At 46.8% G+C, this 27,346-nt stretch overlaps 1 protein-coding gene across 1 annotated transcript; it reads right to left on the reverse strand.

Moving 5' to 3' along the window:
• Window positions 1-341: 341 nt before the first annotated feature.
• PGM1 (phosphoglucomutase 1) lies at window positions 342-26,611 on the reverse strand. The gene is made up of 11 exons (XM_056356460.1): window positions 26,288-26,611; window positions 11,680-11,842; window positions 11,232-11,378; window positions 9,971-10,096; window positions 8,768-8,958; window positions 8,164-8,318; window positions 7,445-7,560; window positions 4,165-4,300; window positions 2,551-2,734; window positions 1,556-1,690; window positions 342-598 (listed from the first exon to the last, which is right to left on the reverse strand). Exons 1-11 carry the CDS (start codon window positions 26,531-26,533, stop codon window positions 509-511), a joined length of 1,689 nt encoding a protein of 562 aa, XP_056212435.1. The 5' UTR covers window positions 26,534-26,611; the 3' UTR covers window positions 342-508.
• Window positions 26,612-27,346: the final 735 nt, after the last annotated feature.

The following is a 27,346-nucleotide window of genomic DNA, read 5'->3' on the forward strand; positions in this document are numbered from 1 at the left end:
CTTGGTTTTGAAAGGGAAAAATCCACCTAAGCAAAACCACTCAGCCTTAATACACAGCCATTGCTTATTCAGAGACATCACATTTAAAAGACTGTATTAACAAGGATAAAGTATTTGTGCTTCTTTTCCAGGAAAGTTTCCAAGATCAAAAAAAGCCTCTGTATTATTGAAGAATTTAGTCTCTCCGTTATTTCTAGAGCCTTTTGTTTAAGCACAAAAAAAAAAAAAAAAAAAAGAGTATATATGCTAAACCAAAAGGCTGTGCTAATGAGCACCATACACAAATCGCCAGCAGCGCTGTGTGACGCAGAAAAGCAGCACAGCAATGTGCACACACAGTGTTGACAGGGGCTGGGTTTTATTGTCTATCCTTAGGAGTTCAATAGTGTTCTTAAATACAGAGATAAAACTAATATTCCTCTTTTAGTGACAGAGTTGACAATAAAAGGGGCAACCGAGTGAAGGAAGTCGGCCTGTGTGCACTCCAGCATGATGTCTGACCAAGGCTTTAGGTTATGACGGTCGGACCGGTGCGGCCGGTTCTTTCATGAAGCTGTGAAAGTTTCAGTGCAATAGAAATGAGAGGTGCCAACATGACCTGCAGAAAGGAAAGAGATGGCTCAGAACCGCGGAGGAGAGCGGCAGGCGCAGCCTACACACGTCACATCCACCCTTCCCTCGCAGGCAGCTGGTGTCGGCCTGGGACACGCAAAGCTCGGCAATACTGACCCAAGGACCGCTCCAGGTTCACAGCACGAGCGGTGAGACCAGCGAGAGGAACGGCGCAGCGAGGGACCCAGTGTTACGACCGCATGCAGGTTCAGAGAAAAAACCCGAGTGCAGCTCCAGCATTGCTGCTACTACCCTCATTGTCCCATACTCCAAACTTTGCACCATCAGCATCGGATATTTAAACCCTAGGTTTAGTTTGTGCTTCTCAGAAAGTGGGGTTTTTTAGTCCTTTTGTCAATAATGGCACAGTACGTTATGCAAAAAAGCTCAAAGACTATTCGCTGGAGAATATAAAATGAGAATTCTTTTCCTCCCATGCCTACAAGAAAGGTAAACAGCATTTTTAAATGATGTAAAGAATGCGCATTAAACTTAGCACAAAACAGGTCAGTGTCATCTTAAATACCACTGCATCCTTTTACCCCCGTTTGTTTGTTTCAAACAAGTATTTCCCACACTCAGTACAGGAAAGAGCTCATTTTATCCCTAGCGATGCACCATTTCAACCAGAAGGCCAGTTCAGGACTGAAACAGTGCCCTTCCACACCTGCAACCAGCCACAGATGTACAATAAACAAACAGGAAAACAAATCTGTTACTGCAGAAGCAGCTGTGAGCAATTCTGAACAAGTAACACTTGCTACACACAGAGCTGTTTTTTTTAATACATCTATTTATACTGGGATTAAAGCTACCAAAGCTCTTGCTTCCAAAATACCTAGCACCTCCACATAGCTCTACAGAAAGCAACACTAAGCAAAGATTTAAGCTTTTTAGGAAGGGTGGGAGCCAGCGGTGCCGGTGACTGAGATGCAACACTTACCTGTGGGTCTTCATGTATCTTCTGAGCATCCTTCTCATAGCTGTCGATGTACAGCCGCACGGTTGCTCCAGCACTGCCAGTACCGCTTAGTCTGAAGATGATACGGGAGCCGTCAGAGAAGATGAGCCGCAGGCCCTGGTACGACAGAAGGGGAGAAGAGCCGCTCAGCAACGCGCCTCTTGGGTACCCGAGGTATTTTCCATGCAACCCAGTGTGGCTATGCCTGACCCGCATGATCCCTGAGCTCCTCCTCTTCAGGGAGCCACAGAAGGCTCCTCTCTTATCCTCTCCCCTCTCCCAGGGGTGTGAGTGTCCCTCCTAACCTAACTCTGGAGAACTCGCTAGAGTTCCTGAACACAAAGAGCGTTACTGCTGTAAGGTCCATCCCCCCAACACTTGCTTGGAAACAAGAGCCAGGGACTGATCCCCTGTCAGACACAGCATTACCAACCCACTGCTCTTCCACAAAAACAGGACGTAAAGAAAATGCTCCTGTCGTCCTACAGGCAAGGCAATAATTCCTGCAGGATTTCTCCATTATTCCTCCCCCTTACTATGCTTCCACATTGAGCTGTTAAACCAATCCATCATTTTTATTTCAGTAATCTCTGGTGACAGGTCACTCATATCACATGTGTTTAATACCTCTGTGACTTCTGGAGCCCGGAACTCAATCCCTCATTACAGCCACCCTGCACTACCACCTGCCCTCTTAGGGGCAAGGACATGAGGAGTGCCATCAGCTCAGGGACAAAGGCATCTACGGAGGATTCTCTCGCAGCAGCCTGCTGCTCTAGTGCCTCTCCAAGGCAGCAATTTGTCTCACACAGGGCAGGATCCCACCAGCAAACACAGGGCAGAAAAAATTTTCCAAGGGACAAATGCAATGTTTGACTTTAAAGCAGGTACAAACGCAACAGACAAGGACTAAGCCCAAAATACAGAGCGCACCACCCCTCCGAGGTCACGCTCAGCCCAGGTGAGGCTATGCCCACCTGGTTTCTGGAGATGCTTCCATCCACAGGATCACTGTACTCAAAATTATCAGCTTTCTCAACCGTGTAGACTTTGTCACCACACGATAGCTGCTTCCCCACAAAGGAACGGTCAAACATCACTGTCTCCAAATCCTTCATCATTTTGTTAGCTGCGTCTGCATCCACCTCTTCGTAGTCGTATCTACAACCAGTCACCACAAAACAAAGATTAGGGGAGGCTGTAAGAAGTAGCAATGTTTTGTGATGCCCTTGCTGAAACACTGTGGTTTGCCTTATAGATGTTCTCTACCCCCTTACTGGAGGGGACAACGGTAAGGAAAGAGAGGAGAATCTGTGTGCAGCAATATAGCTACAATCCAACGCAAATTCATGGGAGACACTGTAACTGTATCACAGGCATGTGGCGTCAGGAGAGATGAAAGCACAAGTTGTGCTGTTGTGCACCAGACAGATCGAAGACAGAGGGCTGGACTCCAACAACGCTGACTGCAAATAATTTATTCTAATTCTGCCGATAGGATCTCAACAGGTTGCTCACGATAACAGTTTGCCTGAACATCCTCATGTGCATCCCCACAGCAAAATGGGGGTGTGATTGCAGCCCATGATAACATACCAGTGCCAGCTTTGATCTCATTCACCAGGTAAGAGAGGCAGCAGAGTGGCTGAAGCACACATCAGCATCTGAGACTTTGTGCTCTGATTGCCAGTGTGATTTGCACCGCTTTCATTTGCCCGGCTGGCTAGATGAAGCACGCACAGGCTTGCTAACCTGCCTACCACTGCACTTACCTCGCTATGCAGACATACCTCTGGTGCTAAAAGACTGACTTTTTATTCTAGACTTTGGCATTTTTTCCACAGATTTAAATGGCTCAGATGTACGCTGGCTGGCAAGGAGGTGGGCGGAAGGAGAAGGCAAGCTCCTTCATTTGGCAATCTGAGACAGAATTGTCACATAGGTCTTCCAAGCTGAAAGATTTCTACCTAATGCTTTCCCTCCAGACAGCGTTTCCACCTCTGGTTATGTGCAGGTTGGTTCTCACTCCTTCCCTTTTCATCTTCCGTGTCTACCACAGTTCATATTAAGAGTATTTTGGGACCGGACAGAAAGTCAACCAGGTGAGTAACAGCCTAGGAGCTGGGCATCAGTTCAGTGAGACACTGCTATCACTGCAGATAATGCAAACTAACTTGTGATTTGTGGTCTCAAGAGACATACTGTTCCGATGGCAAAATAGCCTCTCGCAGGGAAAAAAAGTCTCCATTAAAAGAAAAAAAAAAAAAGATACCTTGCATATATAACGTGTACAGCCTTTGCTGACTTTGATACTTACTAGATTCATGTTTGGAGTAACAAATCTTAAACTGGACATCATGGAAGGTTAAGGTGAACGCCCCCTGTTTTATTTAACCCAGGTATGTTGCAGACTGCAGCAAACTGCTCAGGGGTGTTTAAATTACTGCAACAGGACAGTGTTGCAAGTGTAACAAGGCAGGACCAGCCCTGCGGTAGCACCTGCTGGTGCCATTGGTGCCTGGGGCTCCGACCTTAGAGGGTGGGACACAGGACAGAGGTAAGCGTAAAGGCGTCAGGAGCGCTCTCCCCACCTGGTGAAGAAGTTCCTGCCGTATTTCTGCCAGTGATCCTTCATGATGTCCTCCACGCTCTGCTTGCGGGTGGCTAGGATGGACAGCCAAGCCAGGACAGCCCACAGCCCATCCTTCTCACGGATATGGTCAGAGCCTGCAGAGAGCCACAGCAGAAACACATTCTCACCTTCTTTCACACGAGAGCCTGTGCTACGGCCCTACCTTGTCTTCTCTCCTCCATTCAACTGGCAGTCGTACAAACTCACAAACGGAAGACATTTCATAAGCTCCATCCCTGCTGTATTGTTAAAACGGTTCAAGACATCATCTGCTTTTAGCTGTAGCCCAAATAAAACATTCGGCTCCTTTTAACACACACACACACTCTCATTGTTCACAGATCCTTAATTCTGTTTCCGAGGAAGTAATGGGGAATGCACACTAAAAAGGTCATCAAAAAAAGGCAAATGCAAAGGAACAGCTTGGGAAGGACTAACATCAACCTCTTCAGGCAGCTGTCACGTACCGTCTGCCAAATCAGCATATTCTGATCAGCACATACTCTGGCTGAGCACCAAGAAAAATGTCAGCCCTCGCTGAGGAAGCCAAACCCTAATGACTCTGAAATTACCCCACAACGGAGAGCAGAGCAGCCCGTCAGGCAGCACCAGCCACCGGGGCTGGCAAACGCCTGCGCAAGGAGAGACCCCATTCACGCGTGGACACCGGCAGAGAGCCTCGCGCCTGCTCTCACTCCCACGCGCCGGGCACTGAAAGACCCTGTTTCGGCTAGCAGGGGGCTCCTCCACAGCGTGCGTGACACAGAGAGTAGGAAGCGGTCAGAGCCTGCCCAGCCTTGCCCTGGGAACACAGCGGACAGGGATTGACGGCGGTGGGGCAGGGACTGCGCAGCACCCAGGCCCTCGGGAAACCCGAGAGGGTGTCGCAACTTAGACGGCACCCTGAACACCTAAATTAAATGAGGGATCGAATGGCAGCCCAGAATACATCCAACTCTGATTCCAGGCTTCTTACGAGTTCGGAGTTGTGCCCCACAGATGCACAACTCCTGAGTTCTATCCTCTGAGCTCTGGAAAACTTCCAAACAGGTATTAGCGAAATCCCAAGGAGCCAGAGCATGCCTGCTAATGCAGAGAGCGCTCCAGAGCTGCCACTTTACTCTCTCAAGAATTACCAGAGTGGGCAATCATCTGGGGAAAAGGGCTGGGGGCTGGGGCACAGGTTACGTGGCGCTTTACACAAATCCCACTATTGTGGACGCAGCCATAAATTACCCTCACGGTCCTTTACAGCGGAGAGAGCTGCACAGAGGTGATGGAGAGGAATGCTAAATAAACAGAAGTCCCATGTGATGTATCAACTTATTGCTGGAATAAAATACCCAAGAAAGCAAGCAGGAATTCTGTCATGTCACATTACTCTAATTGCTCCTGGACTCCAGTCCCACTGGGTCACAGTTTGTTTCAATTTTTACTGGGTCTATTTGGCTGCTCCTTCACCTCTCTCCCCTTCAGCACTCACATTCTGTCCGGCTCCAAACAACTCCTCATTAACTTACTATCAAACAACCTTCCTCACCCCTTTTCATTCCTTAAAGTGCATTTGCCAGATGGACAACCCCCCTTTGAATTGCAGGGGGAGCCCAATACTCCTTAATCTGTCCCCCCACAAAAAACTGCTTCAGTTCCTGGCCACTGCATGGCCAAAATCTCAAACCTCTCTCTCGGCCCCGGCTGCAAATGGAATCATTCGCTTTGATTTGTAATGCAGAGTCACCTACCTATTGGAGGACGGAAAGAAACTGTGAGTTCATTGCTCATACAACAGAGGATGGAAACAATTTTAAGAGAGCTGCTCGTTAGAGACCATCTCCTATCAGCAGCTCCATGAATCATTTGCTGCTTTTTGTTTTTATTTATTTACTGAAATGCCAGTGCCCTCTCATTAACCGAAGTCCAGAATATGAACTTAATGCATGCTGAAAATCACCCAGGGCAAAACTCCAAAATCTTTCTTTACTCATGATTTACTTCAAGATTTCTCTACAGAGATACATTTTCTGAAATTCTCCCTTCCTTCTAACCTGAGGCCAAACCCTGTGTATCAGAATAGCATTCGATTGCTAAAATACTGAAGACTGCTTCAGCCCCACAGCAAACTGCTTTCAGCCAGAGTCTGTGACCCCGTTTCCTCAGCTACAGAAAAGATGGGGTAATTCTTTTATGTCAAGTTGTGCACCCCAGTTCTACAAAGCACTTAATTTCAGGCATTTGGGGATTTAAGACCATCCCTGCTCTGTGGGACATCCATGCACAGCCTAAAATGTTTTTCTGAAACACGGGGAACAAAAACACTTAAGGTTCGAGCTTGGAATCATCCAACCTAAATTCTCCCAAGGCCCTGTGCCTCGCATATCCTACCAGCTGCCTCTGGTCTTCAAAGATCTTTCAGAAAATAGGGAAAACAGTATCTCAGGGAGAACTCAGACCAGATAAAACGCAGCCTTTGCGCATGAATTAGGTGCTGACCTCCTGCATGCAGGGAAGGTCTCATTTCCAGAGTCAGGATGTTAAAACCATGTGGTAGGTGCCACGGGAAAACTCAGAAACTGCCGAGGCCTCCCAGGAACACGGCGCATTTTGAGCACGCCACTCCGATGCAGAGCAAAATTTGCTCGCTTTAACTTCCCTGCACAAATAATAGTTTTGTGTCACGTGCACACCCCTAGTAAATTCCTTAAGATGTTCACTTTGTTTCTCGGTAACTTAATAACTTGCTTAGACTGTTCAAAGGCAAGTGTTAATTTAAACTTTATAAATCATACCTTGTTTTTAGAACAGGAAAATGAGGGCCCTATTAAGCTCAGAGATTTAATAGTGACCTGAAACCTTCCCTAATAAAACTGCATGCTTCAAACCATATTTCTTCCAGAAATGAAAACATTTAGAAGGTTTTCCTGGCCACCAAGAGTTGAAAAATACATTTAACATTGCACTTAATCCCCATAGACGCAATGACCGGGCTAGTAAAGAGGCCCTTAAACTTCCTGCATATCTGCATATGCCTTCCTAAATAGCCAAAAGGAGGACTAGCTCTTGCCTGACAAAACTTTCAGCATTGTGTTCGTTTCTACCAGTGATTCTTGCAAGCTTTTGTTTTACTATTTTAGAAGCATTAAAAACTACACATGAAAGAGAAATCCCAAGCTACCCAGCGCAATAAAGAACTAAGAGAAGGAATAATACCATCATTGGTGAAATCAGGAACACTGACTTACCAGTACCAAAGCTTTCCTCTCCACACAGAGACAGTTTGTTTGCATCCATCAAGTTTCCAAAGAACTTCCAGCCAGTTGGAGTTTCATACAAAGCAATCTTTGTAGCATGGGCCACCCTTCAAAGGTAAGAAGGCTAAGTCACGTCACAGCCGGACTCAGCGCTCCCATGTGAAATGCTGCAGTAGGAGCTTCAGTGGCCACCAAGCATCTCCTTTGGGGTAACACTGAAGACAGGTCATGCCACTGTTCTGGTTTTTTACAACCAACAATTCTTTGTGCAGCAATCCTCTTATTTTATCCCAGTGTAACATTTGGGAAATGGGTGGGATGCGCAACTGAAGGATAGATATAAAACACATAGCTTTCCTAAAGTGATTTAAGTTGTAGATCTCAAAGCATTTAACAAAGAAAGTATCACTCTCAAATAAACAAAATAAATAAAAAGGTGGGGAGGATCATTTGTTTGGGCTTAGCTGTAGCAAAGAGAAAGAGCCAAGAGCAGAGCCCAGCTCTGCCATGTCCCCAAACAGGATTTAATTCATTAAACTTCACTGCCTCCCCTGGCAGCCAGCCCGCAGCAGCCCTGGCACCGCTTCACCCTTCAGGGGGACCATGCACTCACTCCCCGCCACAGACATGTGTTAAACCACAAAAAAGGGACAGACCCCTCCTCGCAGGGCTCCCCTCCCCTCTCCCACCACACACAGAAGTAGTGCTACCTATCGAGAGCCCCGCTGGTGGGCATGCTCCGGGCAAAGCCACGGACGCCGGTCTGCTGGAAATAAGGGATACTGAAAATATTGGCAGCGATGACAGCAACAGAGTCGGAGGGGTTCACAAAGAAGCCGTGTTTCCCAAGAATCATGTTGCGATCCTGGTGAAGACAAGAGAGAAACAGCTCTCATCCCCACTTAGCACAGAGAGGCTGCAGTGGCAGAAGTTGTTCTACTTGGCAGGCGCAGCCTATAAACCCAACAACTCACAGCGATTTTTTGACTGCACTGAAATAAATACAGAGTTTGAGAAAGTTAAACAGCAACACCTGTATAGCATTGCACCTTCCTGCTGATTTCTCACAGCCTTTAAAACTATTTAAATACAGTTTGGACTGCATTATTAACACAGTAGCCAACTATTGCCACAGTGGCAAACTGCAGCAAGTGGTTCATTTCCATTCACAGTTACAGAAGGGGGAGAGGGAGGGGGTGAAAAAATAAAATAGGTCTTCAACCTCCATCCTCCTCTGCTTAAAAGCAGCTGAGCAGTCACTCCCCCACAGCTGACCAAGGGGCAAAAAAGGTGAATACAGAAGAGCCCACTTACCCCGTCTCCATCAAAGGCAGCTCCAAAGTCATACTCTCCTGTTTTCATGGTCTGGACCAGGTCAGCAGCGTAGGTTAAGTTGGGGTCGGGATGGTGGCCACCAAAGTCCTCCAGCGGGGTGCAGTTCACAGCTGAATTTGCTGGGGCTCCAAGCTCCTCACACAGGATCTTTTTTACATAAGGGCCCACAACTATCACGGCAAAACATGGAAATGAGTCAGCTCTGCCCTCAGTCAGCTCTGCACCAGCCACATAACCAGCCAGGCCTCTGGTCTTCTGGGTTTGGGCCAGTTTATGTGGTTTATTGTACTAAAGCACAAGTGCTCACATCAAAAGCCTCAAGCAGCACATAGGTGTGCTTAAGCTTGCTCTTATCCAGACACACAAGTTCCTGCCAAAGCAAGCTCTTCAGCTGAGGGGCTGTCCCACTAAATAACTGAAACCACTCACGGGTTTAGAAGTGAGGATGAGCCTATGCCAGGGGCTCAGCGCATGAGCCAGGATCCCACTGTGAAGGGCTTATGCCCCAGGTGCACAGAGGTGTGAGTATGACAGCCCCATATAACAGAACAAAATACATGTGTGATTCACAGATATCCAGCAGTACAACAGGATTTACTGCTCTCAAACACTAATGATGTAGACAATAAAAAAAAGTAAGCGAGCATAGGAATGGGAATGGTCTGGAGACAAGAGAAACAAGATGGTAAGAAAGCTAGGGTGCTCCTAAAAATGTCTATGGTAAAGAGACTCACAAGCTTGGCTTGTATGTTAATTTATATAAAACAGTCCAACAGCCCCATTTTTGTACTGAAATTTCTATGGGCAGATATTTGCCTAACTGCTGTGACCTCCATGGGACACTGATATTAAGTCTACCAGGGCAGCTCTGACCACACCATCAGTGCTAACCGGCTCTGCCTCTCAACCATGGATTGACATGTGTGAGCCACACAGCATCCCCCCAAAACCCCACTGATATTTCTGCCCTAGGTCAACTCCTGAGATCAAACATTTGAAAAAAGAAAATAATGTAAAGCCATAAAAACTTTGCCTGCAAAATGCAGGATGTTACAAAACAAAACCCAAATTTAGAGGTGTTGTATAGGAATTCCAGAAAAAAAGCTTTCCCTCTGAAGTAGGTGGCAAAGCCCCAAGGACACCCAGCCACCCACAATGTCCCAAACCTAAGCCCAGCCATACCTCCATGCATAGCGTCTATGCGAATCTTGAGGTGGTTTTTCCCTGAAAGCAGTTCCTTTAATGCATTGAAGTCAAAGATGTTCCTGAGCATATTTGCATAAGCTTCTACCGAGTCCACAATTTCCACTGGGAAAAAAAAAAAAAAAGTAAATAGAGACCAGCTCTCACAGTCTGAAATCTTTGCAGAAATGTAATTTTGCTACACATGGCACAGTGCTGACAGTCCCTAGTGCAAAGGGCCAGGGCTCAGCACAGAGCCTTTGAACATCCCATAGAATCATTTCACAAGGACAACAGTAATGGTCCTATATTAAGAATTTAATTACGGGCTGTCACGGCTAACCAGGTTACAGACCAAACAGACCAACAAAACCCTTAAGACAATCACTGCTATGGCTTCCTGGACTTCTTTCAAGAGGGCTCAGTCCCACTCCACTTACTGGGAGAGTGGAGATTAAAGGAAAAGGGGAAAAAAGTAATATACATACATACAAAAACTGATCTCCAATTTCCACCAAAGTCGATGGGAACTGTGCACCTAATAGTCTGAAAAAGTTGCACCTTTGCAACTAACAGGCAATATAAAGTTAGAGCCCTGAAAACCCCATTAACATAAAAATTCCACTATACAGAAATGGGGACTGAGAAACACCAACTTTTATGATCTTTGATTTATTGTTGTTTTAATTATAAGCATAAGTCACCAGGAGATGGTAAAAAATACGCACAGTAAGCGTTTTTCAAGTCTTCTTTTAATGCATTTTCATCTTTCACTGCTGACTGACAGAAGTCACGTGTGACATGGCTTTCCTACTCACAGAGGCAGCTTTTATATGTGAAACCATGGGGAAAAAAAATCAAAGATTAAACACTAACACTATAGTTTTTAAACCAGGAAAAGGCACTTTAACTGCAGAGTTGTCTGTTTTGCAAGTACATGTTAATGGTAGCCTTACAGACAAAGTCTCTAATTTTAGTGAAGTTTGATGGATCAGATTTACCTATCCATTTCGTAACAACCACCTTTCATAGGACAGAAACAATGATATAATTAAAGTGTCTATAAAACATGCGATGCAGGCCAAAAAAAAAGCCAGGATGCCACCCGCGTGACCAGGAGCAATGTCCTTGCTTGGGTTCTCCGACAGGTGAGGAGAGGTCAGAATGGCCTCGTCTGTCCTTCAGAAGCACCAGATGTCTTTGCCTGTTTATGGGCTAACTCTACCCAAAAGGAAACTTCCCAAGAAGAACAGTTGTTTACCTGTAAATGGTTTAAATTTGTTCTCCAAGTCGAACTGCTGTTTCCCAATGGTGCTCAGGTCCACGTGGAGATCTGGGCAGATTGCATACTCCTCAATTTTCTTGCTGATTTGGAAAATTTTATCTGTGATACCTTCAGGAGCAGGGCCTGCAAGATAAAATGGGCATATTTTATGCCATAAATGGGGGAAGGCATTAAAGAATCAGCCTGCGAAAGGAGTATACTTCAGAAGTACAGCAAAAGACCTGGGGCTGGGAATACCTCCCGAGGACAGGAATATCAGGGTACGAGGGGAGCAGATCAGTCACTTGCTCCATTTAGGGAAGCCCACTGCTTAGGGCACTGAATCTCTGTGATGTTAAAGACAGTTAAATTAGGTTCCTCAGGGTCAACACAAGAAACAGTCAAACAGAAACAAAGTAAATCAAAACAAACCAAGCGACCTTACCTCCATTGGCAATATTGAATTTAATGCCAAAATCTCCACTGGGCCCACCGGGGTTGTGGCTGGCTGTCAGAATGATTCCACCAATGGCTTTGATTTTCCTGATGATGCAGGACACCGCAGGGGTGGACAGAATGCCATTCTGCCCAATGACCAAGCGGCCAATCTGAAAATTAAAGAGCAAACCAAACTCCTGTGAGTCCCAAATCCTAAAACCAGCAACACCACCAAACCCCCAAACGCTGGCGACAGGTAAACTGGAGCGCCCAGGAAACGTGCTCACGGCAGAGGTGCTGCTTCTCTGCAAGCAAACTCCCTTGTTCCTGGGAGGCTGCCAGAGTTCTCTGCACAGTGAACGTCTGACCCTGCTCTGCGGTGCCCTGTTAGCATTTTCCTTTATGAATGCTGCAGCTCAACTGGACACAGCAGCTTGCACTGAAGAGCTGACCCTTCCAGAGGCACCTAAACAACAACAACAATAAAAAAAACAAACCAACAAGCCCCGTTGGCTATGGTCTCAAACTTTACTTTCAGAAGACACAATGGGACTGAGAGAAGCTAAAAGAAAATAAAAATCGATGATCATCACTACTCCCACGGGACCAGCTGCAGATTCTCTTACTCGCAGCGGCTAACACACCTCCTTCCCATAAATTTAGTAATATCACCGAGATTAAACCCAGACCAATGCGCTAAGCAATACAAGGTAAGCAGGATCCAGTTGCTGGAGTTCATGTAATAAAACAGAAGATGAATATTTTTCTGGAAGAACATGCTCTTTACCATAGCCCCCAAAATGAGGTGACGGAGATTTAAAAACATACCAGACCACTCTCCATCAACCGAGGAGATTAGACCCTGTATACAACCGAGAAAAGAGGAAGAATTCCATTCAAACACAAACCAGAAAACAAAAGGCAGCGTTCCCAGACTGAAGGTCCACATTGGGTGCTAAGCCAAGGGCACTGGATGACTGTGATTCCTCTCCTGCAGCACTGCCTGGTGCTAAGCCCCTGCTTCGCTGCTGATCAGTTATTACATGCTACAGCTGTCACAGACCAGCTGGGCGAGTGAGGTGCCGCTAAAAGAACTGCAGCTCTAGCAAACAACAAGCATAAATGTGAAAGAGCAGTTTATAAACTCAGAGTGAATGCCCTTCTTCCAGCTGGCCATAGTAGCCAGTATTACAGCCCTCACAGCGCCTCTCTACCAGGCTGATTGCACTCGTTTATTATGCCACATGTTTAATCTGAAGCAGCCCAGCCTACATAGGTTTTGCTTTATTCACCATTCTCAGTCCAAGCCAGCAGACCTTGTCTAGTGTTTTATTCCGGCATCTGAGTCTTGCTCCTTCACCTTCACCGAGAATTAGTGTAGTGCCCAGGAGGCTCCTCTCTAAAACTTCCTCTTTTGTCTCCCAGCTTCCCTTCAAGGGTCACATTCAGCTGCAACACCCCTCTGCAGCAGGGCTCTGCCGTGCCTCGCATGCCGCCCAAGGGATGCTGCAGAGGATTGGCAAAACAAGGGGGTTTTCCTCCCAAACGCAGAGTGGCTGCAGGAGAGCTGGGTGAACACACCAGATCCGTTGTCCTTACCCAACTCGTCCTTCCTGCACAGCCAAACTGCAGCTTTTCTATGTGCACTGCAGCTCCTGCAGCGAGGAAGGAAAAGAAAAACTTGTCCTTGTACAAGCTGCTCTCTGATCTGGGGTCTTCCTTGGCTTTCAGAGGTTTTCAGCTGCCATTCCCCACCCATCCAATGCTAAATCCTTGGTGGTAACCACTGGAAAAGGCTGCTCCGTGTAGCAGTGTGCTGAGTAATTTACACTTTATCTTTTTTAATTCTCTGGAATTTCTTATGAGAAAAATCAAAGGATATAACGATGCAGAAATATCTTTCACAGAATGCTCAAAACAGACCTGTTCACAAGCAGATGCACTCTGAGCAGCGTTTGGGTTACAGCACTTCAAAGCAATCCAGGCAATACTTCAACCCGGTTTTACTGAAATCCCCAATGAAACGCACACAGGCAATGAAGGAGAGCTCCTTCGACCTCCCTCCTCCCCCCAGTAACGCAGGCTGATGCTTTGACACCAAAAACATGTTTTCCATGCCAAGAAAGCCAATGTCTACAGCTGTACCATGTCATCAGTACAGCCTTCCAGTCTTCCTGCATCCCGAGACACACCAATCCTATACACTGTGCCACAGTTACAACTCCAAACAGAGACATGTCTATACAAGCCACGTTAAAGGGACAAACTACCTCGGTCATTTCCTTTAACCAAATAATCATCATTTAAAACACGCAGTGTGATGCTACCAACGTAGCAAGTGTGCTTGGTGCAATGTGGAAATCCCGCTGATCCCACATTGGTAGAGATAACAGTACCTATCTCTGCCACACACCGACAAAAGAGATTTTCACATACTCAAGAACACCACATACATGCCCTCCTCGTGGTTTTTTTATATTTGAAAACATCCTTGCACTCATCCCTTCTAGTCTATAGAGCAAGATGAGCACAATGCTGATAATCACAGATATTAGGCAGAGCATATCAAAATGATCAATGAAAAATGTCAACACTGGCAGCAAAACCAGATTTTAGCCAGACATGGGCCACAATGCTGAAAAGAAATGTATGAGAAAAGTCTCAGCTGGTGAAGATCAGTCTAATCTCACCTTTACCAGCAGAAAATCTGTCCTAGTGTCAAACAGTCCAAGCAGCAGGCCTGGCTCTTTGTGCACATTTTTGAGCTCTTCATCTCAGCCCATACACCGACTTAAGGGGAACACATTAATTTTCAATGCCAAAGGACTTTTTTTTCCCCAAGATGGAAAATACGTTGATTTTAAAAAGGAAAAAAAAAAGTTATCTCCTCCTCTTCTCCCATTCATTACTAATTACCCTGTTGTGATCAGATAAGGTTTTCTGTCAAACAAATTCCTAAAAACCTGTCTTTCAGTGTAAAGTTTGCTCTACACTAAAAGACCCAGGACAGACAGCCAAATCTTTTATTCGCAAGAAGCAGAAGGAAACAGACAAAACCCCAGTGCCCAAGAGTCTCACAGCGCACAAACCGTGCACTGCTGCAAACAGACAAGCCTTCTGTTCTGCTTCCAAAACAGATTTCCAGCACAATCAGAGATCACTGCAAAGGTTGCCACTCACTTGCTAACTCCCATCTTATTGTGATTTTCAGAGGCTCCTGGTGTACTTATCACATAGCCACAACTTGTACCCGTTGAGAAAGAAACAACCGCGCTTTGCCTTTTCATTTGCCGAGCAGCTCAGAGAGTTTCTGCCAAGCTGCCACTGAGCAGCGAGCTATGGCTTTACCTGCTACTTTGCTTCTGAACAGTATCAGGGTTTTATGATCTGATGGACAGACTATGAAATCCACAGGTGCCAACAGCTTGTCGTATGTCAAAACACAAAACAAGAGCGCACAAAACCCAAGCAGTATTTGTTTCTTTGCTGCATGTGCATTCACACATACTTCTGTCCAACTGCATCACTTAAAAGTAAAAAAAGAGTCATTTCTGTGCAACCAAACTGAGTTTCCATTAAAAAGTTAACTATAGCAGTTGAATAAAATCTTTGGGGAAATTAAATCTTATAGTGACTTATTTATTATGGTTTTCTGCATTTATCAGCTACACAACTATAGGAATTGAGTCATTTAACGTTTACCAACCCCATTGGCAGCAGCCATTTGGACTATCAGTTCCACTGCAGACTTATTAAGGTATCTCCCATCACCTCCAATTACCATAGAAGATCCCTGTCGATCTCTTAGATCTATGGAAAAAAATATACTCTGGATAAAATTCTGCAAATAGTTCATCTTGGATTCAAAATAAAAGGTCTTCTTCCGTAGTCCACTGGTTCCTGGTTTCTGATCATTGTAAGGAGCTGTTGGCATAGTCAGCACAGGCAGAGGAGTATCTTCCATGTTCTTTTTTCATATAAATGCATTTAAAAAGTTACGCCAAAATACAAAAAAAATCAATCCTGACACCAGCAATAGCCCACCTATTAGACAGAAGTTCAGTGAAGTTGCTGAGCACCCAAAAATAGCTCCCTGAACCTTGAGCTGAATGTAGTTTCTGTAATAGAAGACGTTTTCTTGCACTTGTTGTAGAGGATCAATGTCACCGAGAACATCCAATTCCACGCTGCTGTCCCTCACTGAAATGGCTGGGAAAGGATTTTTGTCTTCTTTACCATCTCCTGCTCTCCACAGGCATAGCTCCTTGCCATTCTGCGCTATCACCCACTGGAGCCCAGCACCGTCAATCCATCTGGTTCTCCCTCAGGGCAGGGGTGCCGGGGGACGCGGCGAGCAGCTCAGCCCTCTGCTCGGATGCGCCGATGGGCTGCCCTGGCGCAGAGCTCAGCGTTTCACCAGCCAAGCAGATCTGCATGGCAGTGCCAGGCCACTGGCCGGGGCCGGCCGTCACGCCGCTCCCCAGGGCGGCAGGTCCCCAGGGGGTAAGCCTCCAGCGGCCATGGCAGCACTCCGCTGGAGTTATTTTGCAAAGCCTGGTGAGTTAAAGGTCACTCTTAAAATGGAAGGCAAGAGATCTGTTAGCTAGTTCGCTCACACAGCTCCTGCTCTGACAACCTGACTTCTCCATGGTCTCCCTCTCAAACCCAGGAGCGTTATGCACAGGGAGTAGTGGGTCAACTTTTGTTTGACTAAGAAAAAACCCGAGAGTAGCTAAAAAGCCACAAGACCAACAGTTGCAATTGCATACCCACACAAGTCTCACTAAGGGCAAGTGTATGCATTTGGAGTCACTAAAAACCACAAAAAAATTACCAAATGTCTGATAAAGCTATTCATTTTGGAGCAGCTTAAACACATACAGAAGAGAGACAGATACCAAGAAACTTCTGTGAAGCATCATCTTCCTGAATAAGGGAAAGGTAACTTTGAATGCTACGTTGAAATTAAGAGTTTCCCCCAAACCTCTTCAAGAACACTCGGAGTCCTCTGTCCATGCTGCTGGAGACAACTTATAGATATTACTGAAGCAATCAAAGAACATACACTTTATCACGATTCAGTTTGTCCCCTTATTAGAAGCAGAGAGGGAAAGGAGATGTGTACACAGCTGAATTGTGACAATTTACAAAGGTAAAATGCTCACGGGACTGTTTCCGAAGGTGCTGATTCTGTCATTGCTCCAATAATTGACAGATTTTATTCCAAGGGGTAAAAAGAACCTGTTATATGCATCAGCACATTAAAGTTGAGCTGGGTAATCTGTATGAGACTGAGGGGAAACCTCATGGCAGAAAAACAACTTTAGAGAGAAAGGCTCTACCTGATGATCTATGAAAGTTGACCTGGGTCCTCCAAGGGAGCTGAAGAGCCAGGTGAGCTTCCCTAGGGAAGGAACTTAATTCAGGTTTGCTCTCAGAAAGCAAAGCTATTTGAGCCATCTGCGGGACCCCAAAGGCTGCTGCCCCACACACCCCTACCCAGGCTCACCCACAGGGCAAGCACTGGCTTTGGTAAACACCAGGATGCTGCAGGGCGCCGGCCTAAACACACCGCACACAAACCGTGCCGCCTCATCCATCCAGAAATCTCTTAGCTCACAGCCCCAGAGGCAACTTATTTAGCATGGGCTCAGAATTTCATTCCTTAATTCCTCTCTTTTCCCCACCAAACCACAAGTAATGTGTACAGAACTAGCACAACACATATTGTACATCAACAGTGAGATTGCCTGGGATATGCAGCTAGAAACAATTGGTTTGTGCTTTGTACATCCATGCTATTTCAGCATCCGGCAGCTGAGATGCCTTTTATTTTCATGCAAAGGCAGAGGTTTCCCTCTAGTGGCACAGAAAACAAAATCCAGCTCCCAAAATGAGCTCTGAAGAGCCTCACACCAGACAAGTCTCCTGGCAGGAAAAGGCCTAAGCAAGCTCCTTCCCTTCTTACTCCCACAAGATAAACTTACTGCCCTGAAAACGCTGCGGCATTAAGTGACAGGAGGAGGGCACAGGCCACTAACCAGCTCCCGCGGCTACACAAAGAAGATGCACATGGACTTACTGGCAGAGAAAAGGCCTATGGAGGGTGAGAAATTTGTGTGTGTAATTAAGCACACATGTACTGAACAAAGGAATCAAACTAAATTAAGCTGGGGAGGAAGGTGACGGTCATTAGTGCCATGCTTATGTACATGAAATGCAACACGTTCTATCTATAGGCACTAAAACAGTGCATATAAAGCATAGGGTAAACAATAGCATATACACCAACCCTGCCTTTGGGGAGCCTACCTGGTCCCAGGGCCTTCCTGCAGCACATGCATCACTATTTGGGATAAACTAAATCACCAGTAGTTAGCCAGCCAGGACCAGTACAGAGGTTCATGATCATATGGTTGCCAAAAGATTCAGAGGTGAAAAAATGCTCACCAAAGGTGGATCCTGACAACCTTAAGGACTGGAGAAGAGACTGTGGAAGTATCATTTGATCTGTCATCTGGGGGCTTTGCTTGGATGACCGTGATCATTACAGATCACTTACAGGCTGGAAAGGAATTCAGCAGGTCATCCACTCCCACCCTAGAACTGATGCAGGATCAAATACGCCTACGGCATCCTCCAGAAACCTGATACAACTTGGTTCTTGAAATCTTTGTCTTTAGGTAAGCTGTGCCAGTGCATAATTAGCCATGCAGTTAGAAGTGTTTTCCTACAGTCTGCTGTCCACCTTCTTTGCTGTGGGTTAAGTCCTCCAGAGCTGAGACAGAAAACAAATTCATCATAATCCTCTTCCTGACACAACTCACACATTAAAAAAATCCCTTAGCACACAGATGCTGAGCGCCCTCTCTTTGCCACAGTAAACAACCCCAATCTCCTTAATTTTTCCTGTTGGTCTTTATTTCCTCCGTCTCTTACTCCTCATGGCAGTGAGAGGCTGGTGAGGGTGTTTTCCCATCCAAACAGCTGATCTGCCACAGGCAGGGACATCTGCTGGCTTAGCTGCCCTTTAATTCCCTTGCACTTCAGACATGCAAGAACAGAGTTAAATCAAGAAACTAACTGTTGACTTTGGTTAATGATAATAAAGGCAAACAGGGCTATTCTGAGAGGACTTAAACTTCAGTAAAACTTTGCAGAGCACCCAGCTCCTCCCTTGGCTCGATACAGTCAGCTCCTGTGCCATCCCTTCTCCCCCGGCGTGAGCTCTGCCATCTTCCCTCATCCCACCCACCCAGGCCTGCGGCTGTCTGCAGCCTTCCCCAAGCCTGGGACCAGGCAGCCAGGCTCTCCCGGCTTCACACCCCAACACTACCCCACCCTTAGCACAGCCTTCCTCCGAGCTACGATCTCGTATTTTGGAGTGAACAATAACTGTCTCTTCTCATCCCCTGCAAACACCCTTGGGGCAGGCTTCTCCAAGGTGCCAGATGCCCTCTCCTCCATCAGCAGCCCTTCTTATCCTCTCCTTTCAGCTTATGCCCATTCCTCTCTCCCTCCTCTCTCTTCCTTCCATGAGCAAATAAAGCCAATGCACCTGCTGTAGAGCTGTGTTTTGCTGCAATCTTTCTTTTCCAGCTTTGCAGGAATTTTTCTGACAGCAAACAGCTGGTAGTAGGCATTACCTCTTTATGCTCTTTTTCTGTGATTAGTTAAAAAGGTACACAGCATGAAATCTCAGGGAACAAGTGGAGTAAAATCAGGTATTTTACACCTATTTTGTGACTTGCCTTTAAGACAGAAATCACATTCCCCTAACTCCTGCTCACAGAACAGTTCCAATCCCTGAGCTGCCGCCTGCACGCTCACCGTAAGAGGGTGCCAAGAGCCCTGCACAACCCTGCTGCTCAGCTGCCAAAACCATGCACTTGCTGCCTGAACACAGCTCTGGTCCAGGCAGCCACTGCTGCGTGACGTTGGGCAATACCAACACAAATGGCACCAACATAAAATAAACAGACCAAATGCAAGCCTGTTAGTCATACACTGAGTGTTGCCTCAACTGCAGAACTCTTGGTTTCTGTAAGAATTAATTAAAAATCTAGGTTTTGAAGTTGCTGTAGAGATTCCAGAGAGGCAACAGATCTGCCACCATCTTGACAGCACGAGTGCATATACATGCAACCACGTACATAGAAGTCACTCCAGAATTAAGAGACAATTTTCTGTACCTACACTGCACCCCAGTTAAAATTAAGAGACAAGCTACAGGGGTGGCAGAGAAAGGGCTCTGCAGGGCTAGGGATGAAACCACCATCTGCAGGGCTGCTACAGAGTGATGGGCTGCAGGTTTGTCACACAGGCAGAGGCTGATCCACCCTTTTCCTGGAGAGAAATACACACCAGCAAGCAAGATTGAGAAACGTTCTGTTCAAAGGTCAGCTCTTCAAAGAACATCCGTATCTGCATGTTACCTTGGACTGCCCTGGCATTTATTGTCCTGCCCCTGCACCAGGGGATGGAAGAGGGATTCCAGCTGGTTTACCTCAAGCAGACACAAGAATGCTCCAGGATTTCTGGCCCCAGCCTAGTGAGAGACAGCCCCTTGTCCCTGGGTCCTCCTAAACTGAACCCAATAAATCCAGAACTACAAAATGCCGACAATGCTGTGGAGCAGAGGGAGGGCACTGGCTGGCTCAGCCAGATGCTAGCGTGACATATCTGCTTAAACCTTGCAGGATCAGGGACAGAAGCTCTGATTTGAGCTGTACAGAGCCAAGCTGATGACTGGTAGCAAACCAGTAACTCGCTGTATGTATACGTGCTAGTGAGGTGGCTACACGTAGTGGGGAACAGCACAGACAGAGGGGAGAGCGGGAGACATACACCAGCATTTTCTCAGAAGCTCACCAGGATGTGCTAGAGAAGCTCTGCCTGTGGGCCCAGCAGTCAAAAGCAGCTTAAGTACAGCAGCAGGAAAGAGGGCTGGAAGGGCTGTGCAGAGGTCACCTAGAGCCTGCCCGAGGCAGGGTCAACCCTACCCAAACCATTCTCATTAGAGGTTTTCCCAGGCAACACACTCCTTTCATTAGCCTTCAGCTTCCCAAAATGCTTTCTAATGCCTAACCTAAACCTCTGCTGTTGCAATTTTAATTCTTGCCCTATCCCCAGCAGGTCAGAGAACAATTCATTACCTTCCTCCCTGCAGCATCACCACAGACGTTCGCAGACTGCCAGCATGCTTCCCCATCTCCAGACTAAGTTCATTCCTTCCTCATTGACCCCACCTGCCCAAACTCAGGTTATTCCTGCTGGAGTCTCCCCTAAGACGACTGCACCCTCTCTGAGGGGCAGTACCCCACAGCAGGATCACAGTCCTGGTGAGACTATTTCCTAGGTTTCACTGACAACAACCTTATTTAAAAATCTAGCAACAACATTTGGTTTTTTGGATAACTGGATGGTACTGCCAGCTGTCTTTGTGGTCTGCTCATTAGATCTGCTGCTTAGTGTGTTACTCTGCAACCTGCACAATTACTATAAATGTACATACTACATTCATATTTTATTACTTCTGCCTATGCATCCTTCACGCACTTGCTCTTACTGATATCCTATCTTATTTCTGTTTCTTTCTAAGATACGTTCCAGTTCATCATTTGAAACATTAACCAATACATTGGCTAGCTGTGAGAGAACCCCACCATAGCGCATTTCTTGATGCTGCTGCAGCTCAGTCTTGGCATAATACCATAGCACCTATTCAGTCCAGCTCACCTATCCCAAACTTTGCCTTCACAAAGAGAAGGCATTAGACTTCCACCCTGCTGTCCTACCAGCAGAACCGGAGCTAAGGTTTCTGGTCATGCAGAGTCATTGTTCCAGGAGATTACCGTTAAATCCCCGTTAGTATGAATTTCAACTCCATCTGCTGGATTTGCAGAGATTAACTGCAAAGCACCTTAGCTCTTCCTTTGAGCCAGAGTTTCATTATTGTAGAGTTCCAAAAAGGCACTGAAACCAGACAATCTGACCGCTGCTTTAATAACCCTCAATTGTAAACTGATATAAGCCAAATAACTTTACAAGCAAAAGGAAGTTAAGCTAGTGTAAAAGCAGTCCCCAAGCTGTAAGAGCTGCTGCATGCATGGTTGTCTTCTAAAACCTGCCATAATCTGAAGCCAGGATATATCTGTATGGGAATGCTCAGGGCATAACCAGTCTCTATTTCCTTACTTCAGATAGCACGTCTCAATTTCTCCTTGGGCTCCTGAGAAAAACTGTAATACAAGACAGACCAGAGGTTTTTCCTAATGGCCTGCAGGACCTAGCGTCACTGCCTCTAATTCTGGTACACAGGGATTGCTTTTTGGAACAACTTCCTTTATCATCACTTTAGTTTGATATTTTTAATACCAGCTGCTTTTACTTAAAGGGAAGATCTGACCCTGAGGACTGAGAGCATTTCTTCTTCAGGATAATGACAATTGCTGAACGGATGAAGGTCTGTAAACCGACAAGGCTAAGGCTGACTGCACAGTGCTGCGTGGAAACAGGAACAACAACAAACGTCGGTTACAGATTTCTTAAAAACCAGGTAAGAAAACAAGTGAGGCTGACGTAAAGGTGAGCAATAATGAACACTTCGCATCAGTAGGCCCAAAGCAGATCACAGACATGCCAGTCCCACTATGCCCACCCTTCCACAGCTGGGATGCTGAGTCCAGGAACACGGGCACACTCTAGCCAGGACCCCAACATGGCTATCCAAGCTTGCACTGCACCACACTGCTTATTATGGGCTCAGTGGCACCACTGGAATGGAAACTGGTCTGGAGGCGATGGCGGAACAACACAAAGAAAAAGGGAGCAGGGCTACAAAAAGTAGAAAGTGGCAAATAAAGGGCTGCTGAGCAATGCAATCGAGTTTAAACACTTGGTTTCCTTGGGATAATTGAGTGGGGGAAAAGGTTAATAGCATTGAAGCCAGGAAACCAAACTGTCTAGGGTACAGAGCAGTATTTCTAACAAAAGCATTGTTTGTCCTGCAGCAGCAAAACAAAACCAGGCTAGTACTTAACATGCAAAGCACTGCCTGGCATTCAAAACACCTCCAAGCAATTTGCTTTAATGTAGCTACTTTGCAGCACTTTGAAATCTGTTTATTTAAGAAGGAACCAGGGGCACAGAAAATTTGTTGAACAGCAGGTGACAACATTAATGAATCAACCTGATGCTAACTATGTGATCAGATCTAGATTTCTAGCTTCATTTCTGTGATTTTTGCCTATTTTTGACATAAAGCTATGTCATTCTACTCTGACAAATGATACTCTGACAGGAGCTTTTTAATTACATGAAAAAAAGCTTAAGAGTCAGAACTATGTGTCAATAACATGAAGAAAACCTGGCACACAGACCAACCTAAAGCAGGCAACCTACACTGGATGCCAACTGAGAATGGCAAAACTAACAGTCTCTATTTTAGTTTACTTATATAAAAGCAAACATAAATAGCATGAACACTCCTTAATCGTGCAACTACAAATTGAGTTGTTGCTAACTGATATATAACTAAGTACTTACACTTGACCACTCCAGATGGAAACAAAACTAAAAGTCACTTTAGCCTCCTTTCCTTGTAAAGCTAACAACCATGAACTGTGGTTTCTCAGGTTTCTCCTGTGGCTTGAGAGGACCATTCAACAAGATCTTAAAACTAAGTGATTTTGAAGTATTAATCCAATCACCTCTTAATCCCTAGAACCAGAAATACAGTTTTCCAGCACTTGCTTTGGTACAGGTGGCTGGCTGGCTGACTTTGGATCAGTGAATACAGCCTGGTATAACATCCCTTGTTAATCAAGCAATCAGAAGAGCCATGTTAGAAAATACTGTAGCCCAAACTTCTCTTCATCCTACTTTTATTCCTTACTTCTTGTTTTCGCTTCCACCACATTCATGCTGTAACTACATTCCAGTCCTTCCTCACATGCATTGTAACAACCATTTCCCTACAGACAGAACAGTGCTGTTTGTTCAGTGTCCAGACAGGGCAATGCAGCCACCTCTGGAGTTTTCCCTATGTTACTCAGTATTTTTCAGCATGAGAATACTGTCTTTCTCTGAGATGTGCCTGCTGGAGTCAGGAGACCCTCCAAGAGCCCCAGCACTCAGACAAAACCACAGCCTCCAGGAACAAGCGTTCCCTGTTCTGCAGTACACTTTCTTACCAGTTAACAGTAGTAGTCCACCCTTCTTTTTGAAGGGTAGGCAACTTCTAGTTACTTCACATTTATTATGAAGAAACACGATTTTCATAGGCTCTTACTCAACTACAGTGTGGTAACTATCAGAGAAGCAATACTTGCAATTACAGAGAAAAACCACAAAGCAAGTGTCCCCTAACCATTCCCCAATAGGAAAGCAAGTACGTAGGAATTTATTAAAAACTAACATTTTGCATTTGCTAAAGAAACTTTCTATTTTTAGTCACCTCATTTCTTGGAACCTGATGGTTTTGCCATTCTTTACTTTGGCAACACAAAACCTGCACCGTCTTATACCGGCCAGTGCCACTCAAACTTAGCCAGCAATTTTATGTCAAGTTTTCAATGACCCTGTGTTCTGCAAATCACTTCACTGTACCTCCTTCTGGTTACTTGTTCAGGCTATTCATTTCTTAAAGAATTTGGGGGATATTTTGCTCTTCAGTGCTCCCCTTTTGAGGTCTTTTTCCTCCTCTCTTTTAAACTGGATATTTACATCTACATTTTTGCAGTGCTTTTGACCTACCACTCCTCTTTGAGTCTCTGGGGGGAAAAAATGGGCTAATTCCATGGCACTCCACCGTACTCTGGCAAGCCTATACTACTACCTCTGTTCTGCTGTAATAAGGCTATGAAAAACCTGCATCAGTAGATGAATGGTAATGCTGTAATAGTGCCAAATTTTTGCTTGAAATAGTCTAACATTTTGTCTCAGGCCATGGCCTTTATCTTGTTTTACAAATTAAAAATCCAGAACAAATGATTTTAAAGTAAAACTTCTCACTTCATCTACTAGTGTCTTGGTTCTTAATCCACGTATTCTTCCACCTGTTTTCTTCCTCTACCTCCTGTTTCCTTTCTTGCCTTTCTAGAACATTTTCCTGACTTTAGAGCCAATTCTATCCTAGCACTCTGAATTCACGCGGACAAAATACAAGTCAAATGCCCGTTAGCAAGTGCACCCCTTGGGACCTGCTTCTGCAACTCTGGCAGAAAGCTCAGTGCTGCAATGCTGCACGTACGTGAGCATCTGCACAATCAGGGTGGAGGATTCAAGTAGCAACTGGCCCTTGACCCCACTTCCCAGTAAGACACCTCATCAGACCCCAGCATGGTATCACCCTCACATCCTTGCTTACTTCTGGGAAAGGGCTGAGGTTCTGATGATGAACTCAGCCTGGAAGGCTGCCACATCCAACCATGCCCTGAGGTGCACATCCAAAAACCTGCACAAACTAGGGCTTTATCCCTGAGAACAAGTCTCCCAGTCTGCTTATTCATAGGGATCCAAGGTGCTGTCTGTGTGTGCAGTCAGGCAAAAATGCTGTATGTTTCTACTCCAACCCTTTCTTAGAACAAATAAATAAACAAGTGTCTGCCGCTTTTCTCGTCAGGGTAGGCTGCACTATCCATCACTTCCACAGGTGCACACAGCAAGGCCGGTGCTGCTCAGGGATGCTGGGACACAGACTGAAAGCTAACAGCTACCACAAATCACAAAAGACAAATTTCTACATGGCTTAAAAAGAAACAGTTATTTGCTTTTTTTATGCCATAAGGCAGCAGGTATCTCTAATTAGTTTTTTTTTGTTTCTTAAGAAGCCAGACACTTAAAAGGCACTGAGGCACCTGACTGCCACTGGGAGGCTGAAATACGTAACTAAGGTTTTACCCTGATGTCCAACCCTAGCCACCAAACATCCTCAGCCCACTCCCTCCTCGTTGGTCTATGAGGAAGAATGTTTGCTGCTGACAAGGAGTCAAGTGACCCAGGAGACGGGGATGTTTCTCATTTGAAAAAGACCAACCATAGTGAAAAACCTCCCTCTGCAAATTCAGTTTCAGTGCAGCTATCCCTATCAGCTGTGCCTGCTGGGCTTCTCTTGGGCTGACCAAGTGACAGAACAGAGAGGGATCAACAGGAATGAAGTCTCCAGCAGCCAGATGCAGTCCAGCATCGTGGAATTCTGTGTTGCTCCCCACCCTGCACACCTCACCACCTCCACGTTGCACCACTGGTTTTGCTGTTAGCTAAAAAACACACCCATGGCCCTGAGCAACAAAAAGCAGTACCAGGAAAACTGCACGCTCCTCCCCACCTCCGCACTTGCACGCGTCTGACTGCTCCTGCACGTACCACAGGGAGGTAAGGCTACCGGGTCACTTTTACTGCGTGAGACACGAGCTGTCCCCACGCTGAGCCTCCCCAGCGTATGTGTCACTCGCTGATTTGCTTCCACGCCACGTACACGCAAAGCGCCAGCGATTTCCCGCTGCCGCGGCCAGCTCGCCGCCCCCCGCCGCGGGACCAGCCTCCGGGCCGGCCCGGGGGACTGCCGTCTGCCCGCCGAGGGGCAGGGAAGCGCCGGGAGCGCAGAGCCCTACCCCGTTGGCGGCAGCGATGCGGACGATGAGCTGGATGGCGTCCCTCATGTAGAAGCGGCCGTCCCCCCCCACCACCAGCGTGGCCTCTTGCCGCTCGGCCGCCGGCACGGTGGCCAGGATGCTCTGGATGAAGTTCTCGGTGTAGTTGGCATTGCTCTGGAAGACGGTCACCCGCTTGCGCAGCCCGCTGGTGCCGGGCTTCTGGTCGCCGTACGGCTGGGTCTTCACCGCCGCGATCCGCACCATGGCCGGCCGCCGCTGCCAGTTCCGGGCGGCCGCGGCCCGGGGCGGGGGGAACCGCGGCTAGGGCCGGCCCCGCCGCCGCTCCCGCCCCTTAAAGGCGCCACCGGCGCCGGGAGACGGGCCGGGGGGTCCCGGTGTCGCACCGTCGTTAAGGAGGCGGCGGAAGGCCGACAGCCCTCCTGGCGAGCCGCGGATCTGCGCGCCGGCAGGTCTCGGCGGGTGCCGGCGCCGGGCTCTGCGGGGAGAGGAAGGCGAGGTGCTGCGGCCGGCAGGGGCTGCACCAGCACCCCCGGGGCCTAGCCCCCTGCCACAGGGTCACACGCTTGCTTAGGTTGGAAAAGACCTTTAAGATCATGGAGATCAACCATTAACCCAGCACTGCCAAGCCCACCGCTAAGCCATGTCCCTAAGCACCACATCTGGACGTGGGGACTCCACCACGGCCCTGGGCAGCCTGTTCCAGGGCTTTACTACCCCTGCCATGAAGACATTTTTCCTAATACCCAAACTAAACCCCCCTGGCACAACTTGGGGCCATTGCCTGTCCTCCTATGGTTTGTCACCTGGGAGAAGAGACCAGCCCCACCTTGCTACAACCTTTCATGCAGCTGTAGAGAGTGACAATGTCTCCCTGAGCCTCCTTTTCTCCAGGCCAAACAACCCCAGTTCCCTCACACACCCGTAACACTTGCGCTCCGGCCCCTACGTGTCCCTATGGCCACCATGGGGATGTCACCACAGGCCCTTACATGCAGGCTCTGGCACCCCAGGCCTCACCTCACCACCTGACACAAGCAGGAGACCCACCCCGTGCCC

The sequence above is a fragment of the Falco biarmicus genome, chromosome 11 (assembly GCF_023638135.1).
Source record: "Falco biarmicus isolate bFalBia1 chromosome 11, bFalBia1.pri, whole genome shotgun sequence".
In the NCBI taxonomy this organism is placed as follows: domain Eukaryota; kingdom Metazoa; phylum Chordata; class Aves; order Falconiformes; family Falconidae; genus Falco; species Falco biarmicus.

Bases quoted from the DNA above. Each gene is read 5' to 3' on its own strand.
- PGM1 (XM_056356460.1), bottom strand. From the start codon at position 26,533: ATGGTGCGGATCGCGGCGGTGAAGACCCAGCCGTACGGCGACCAGAAG. The intron at 10,097-11,231 runs GTAAACAACTGT...TTTTTTTCCCAG, and splicing joins CAAATTTAAACCATTTACAG to TGGAAATTGTGGACTCGGTA. The intron at 1,691-2,550 runs GTGGGCATAGCC...CTGTCGTACCAG, and splicing joins GAAGCATCTCCAGAAACCAG to GGCCTGCGGCTCATCTTCTC.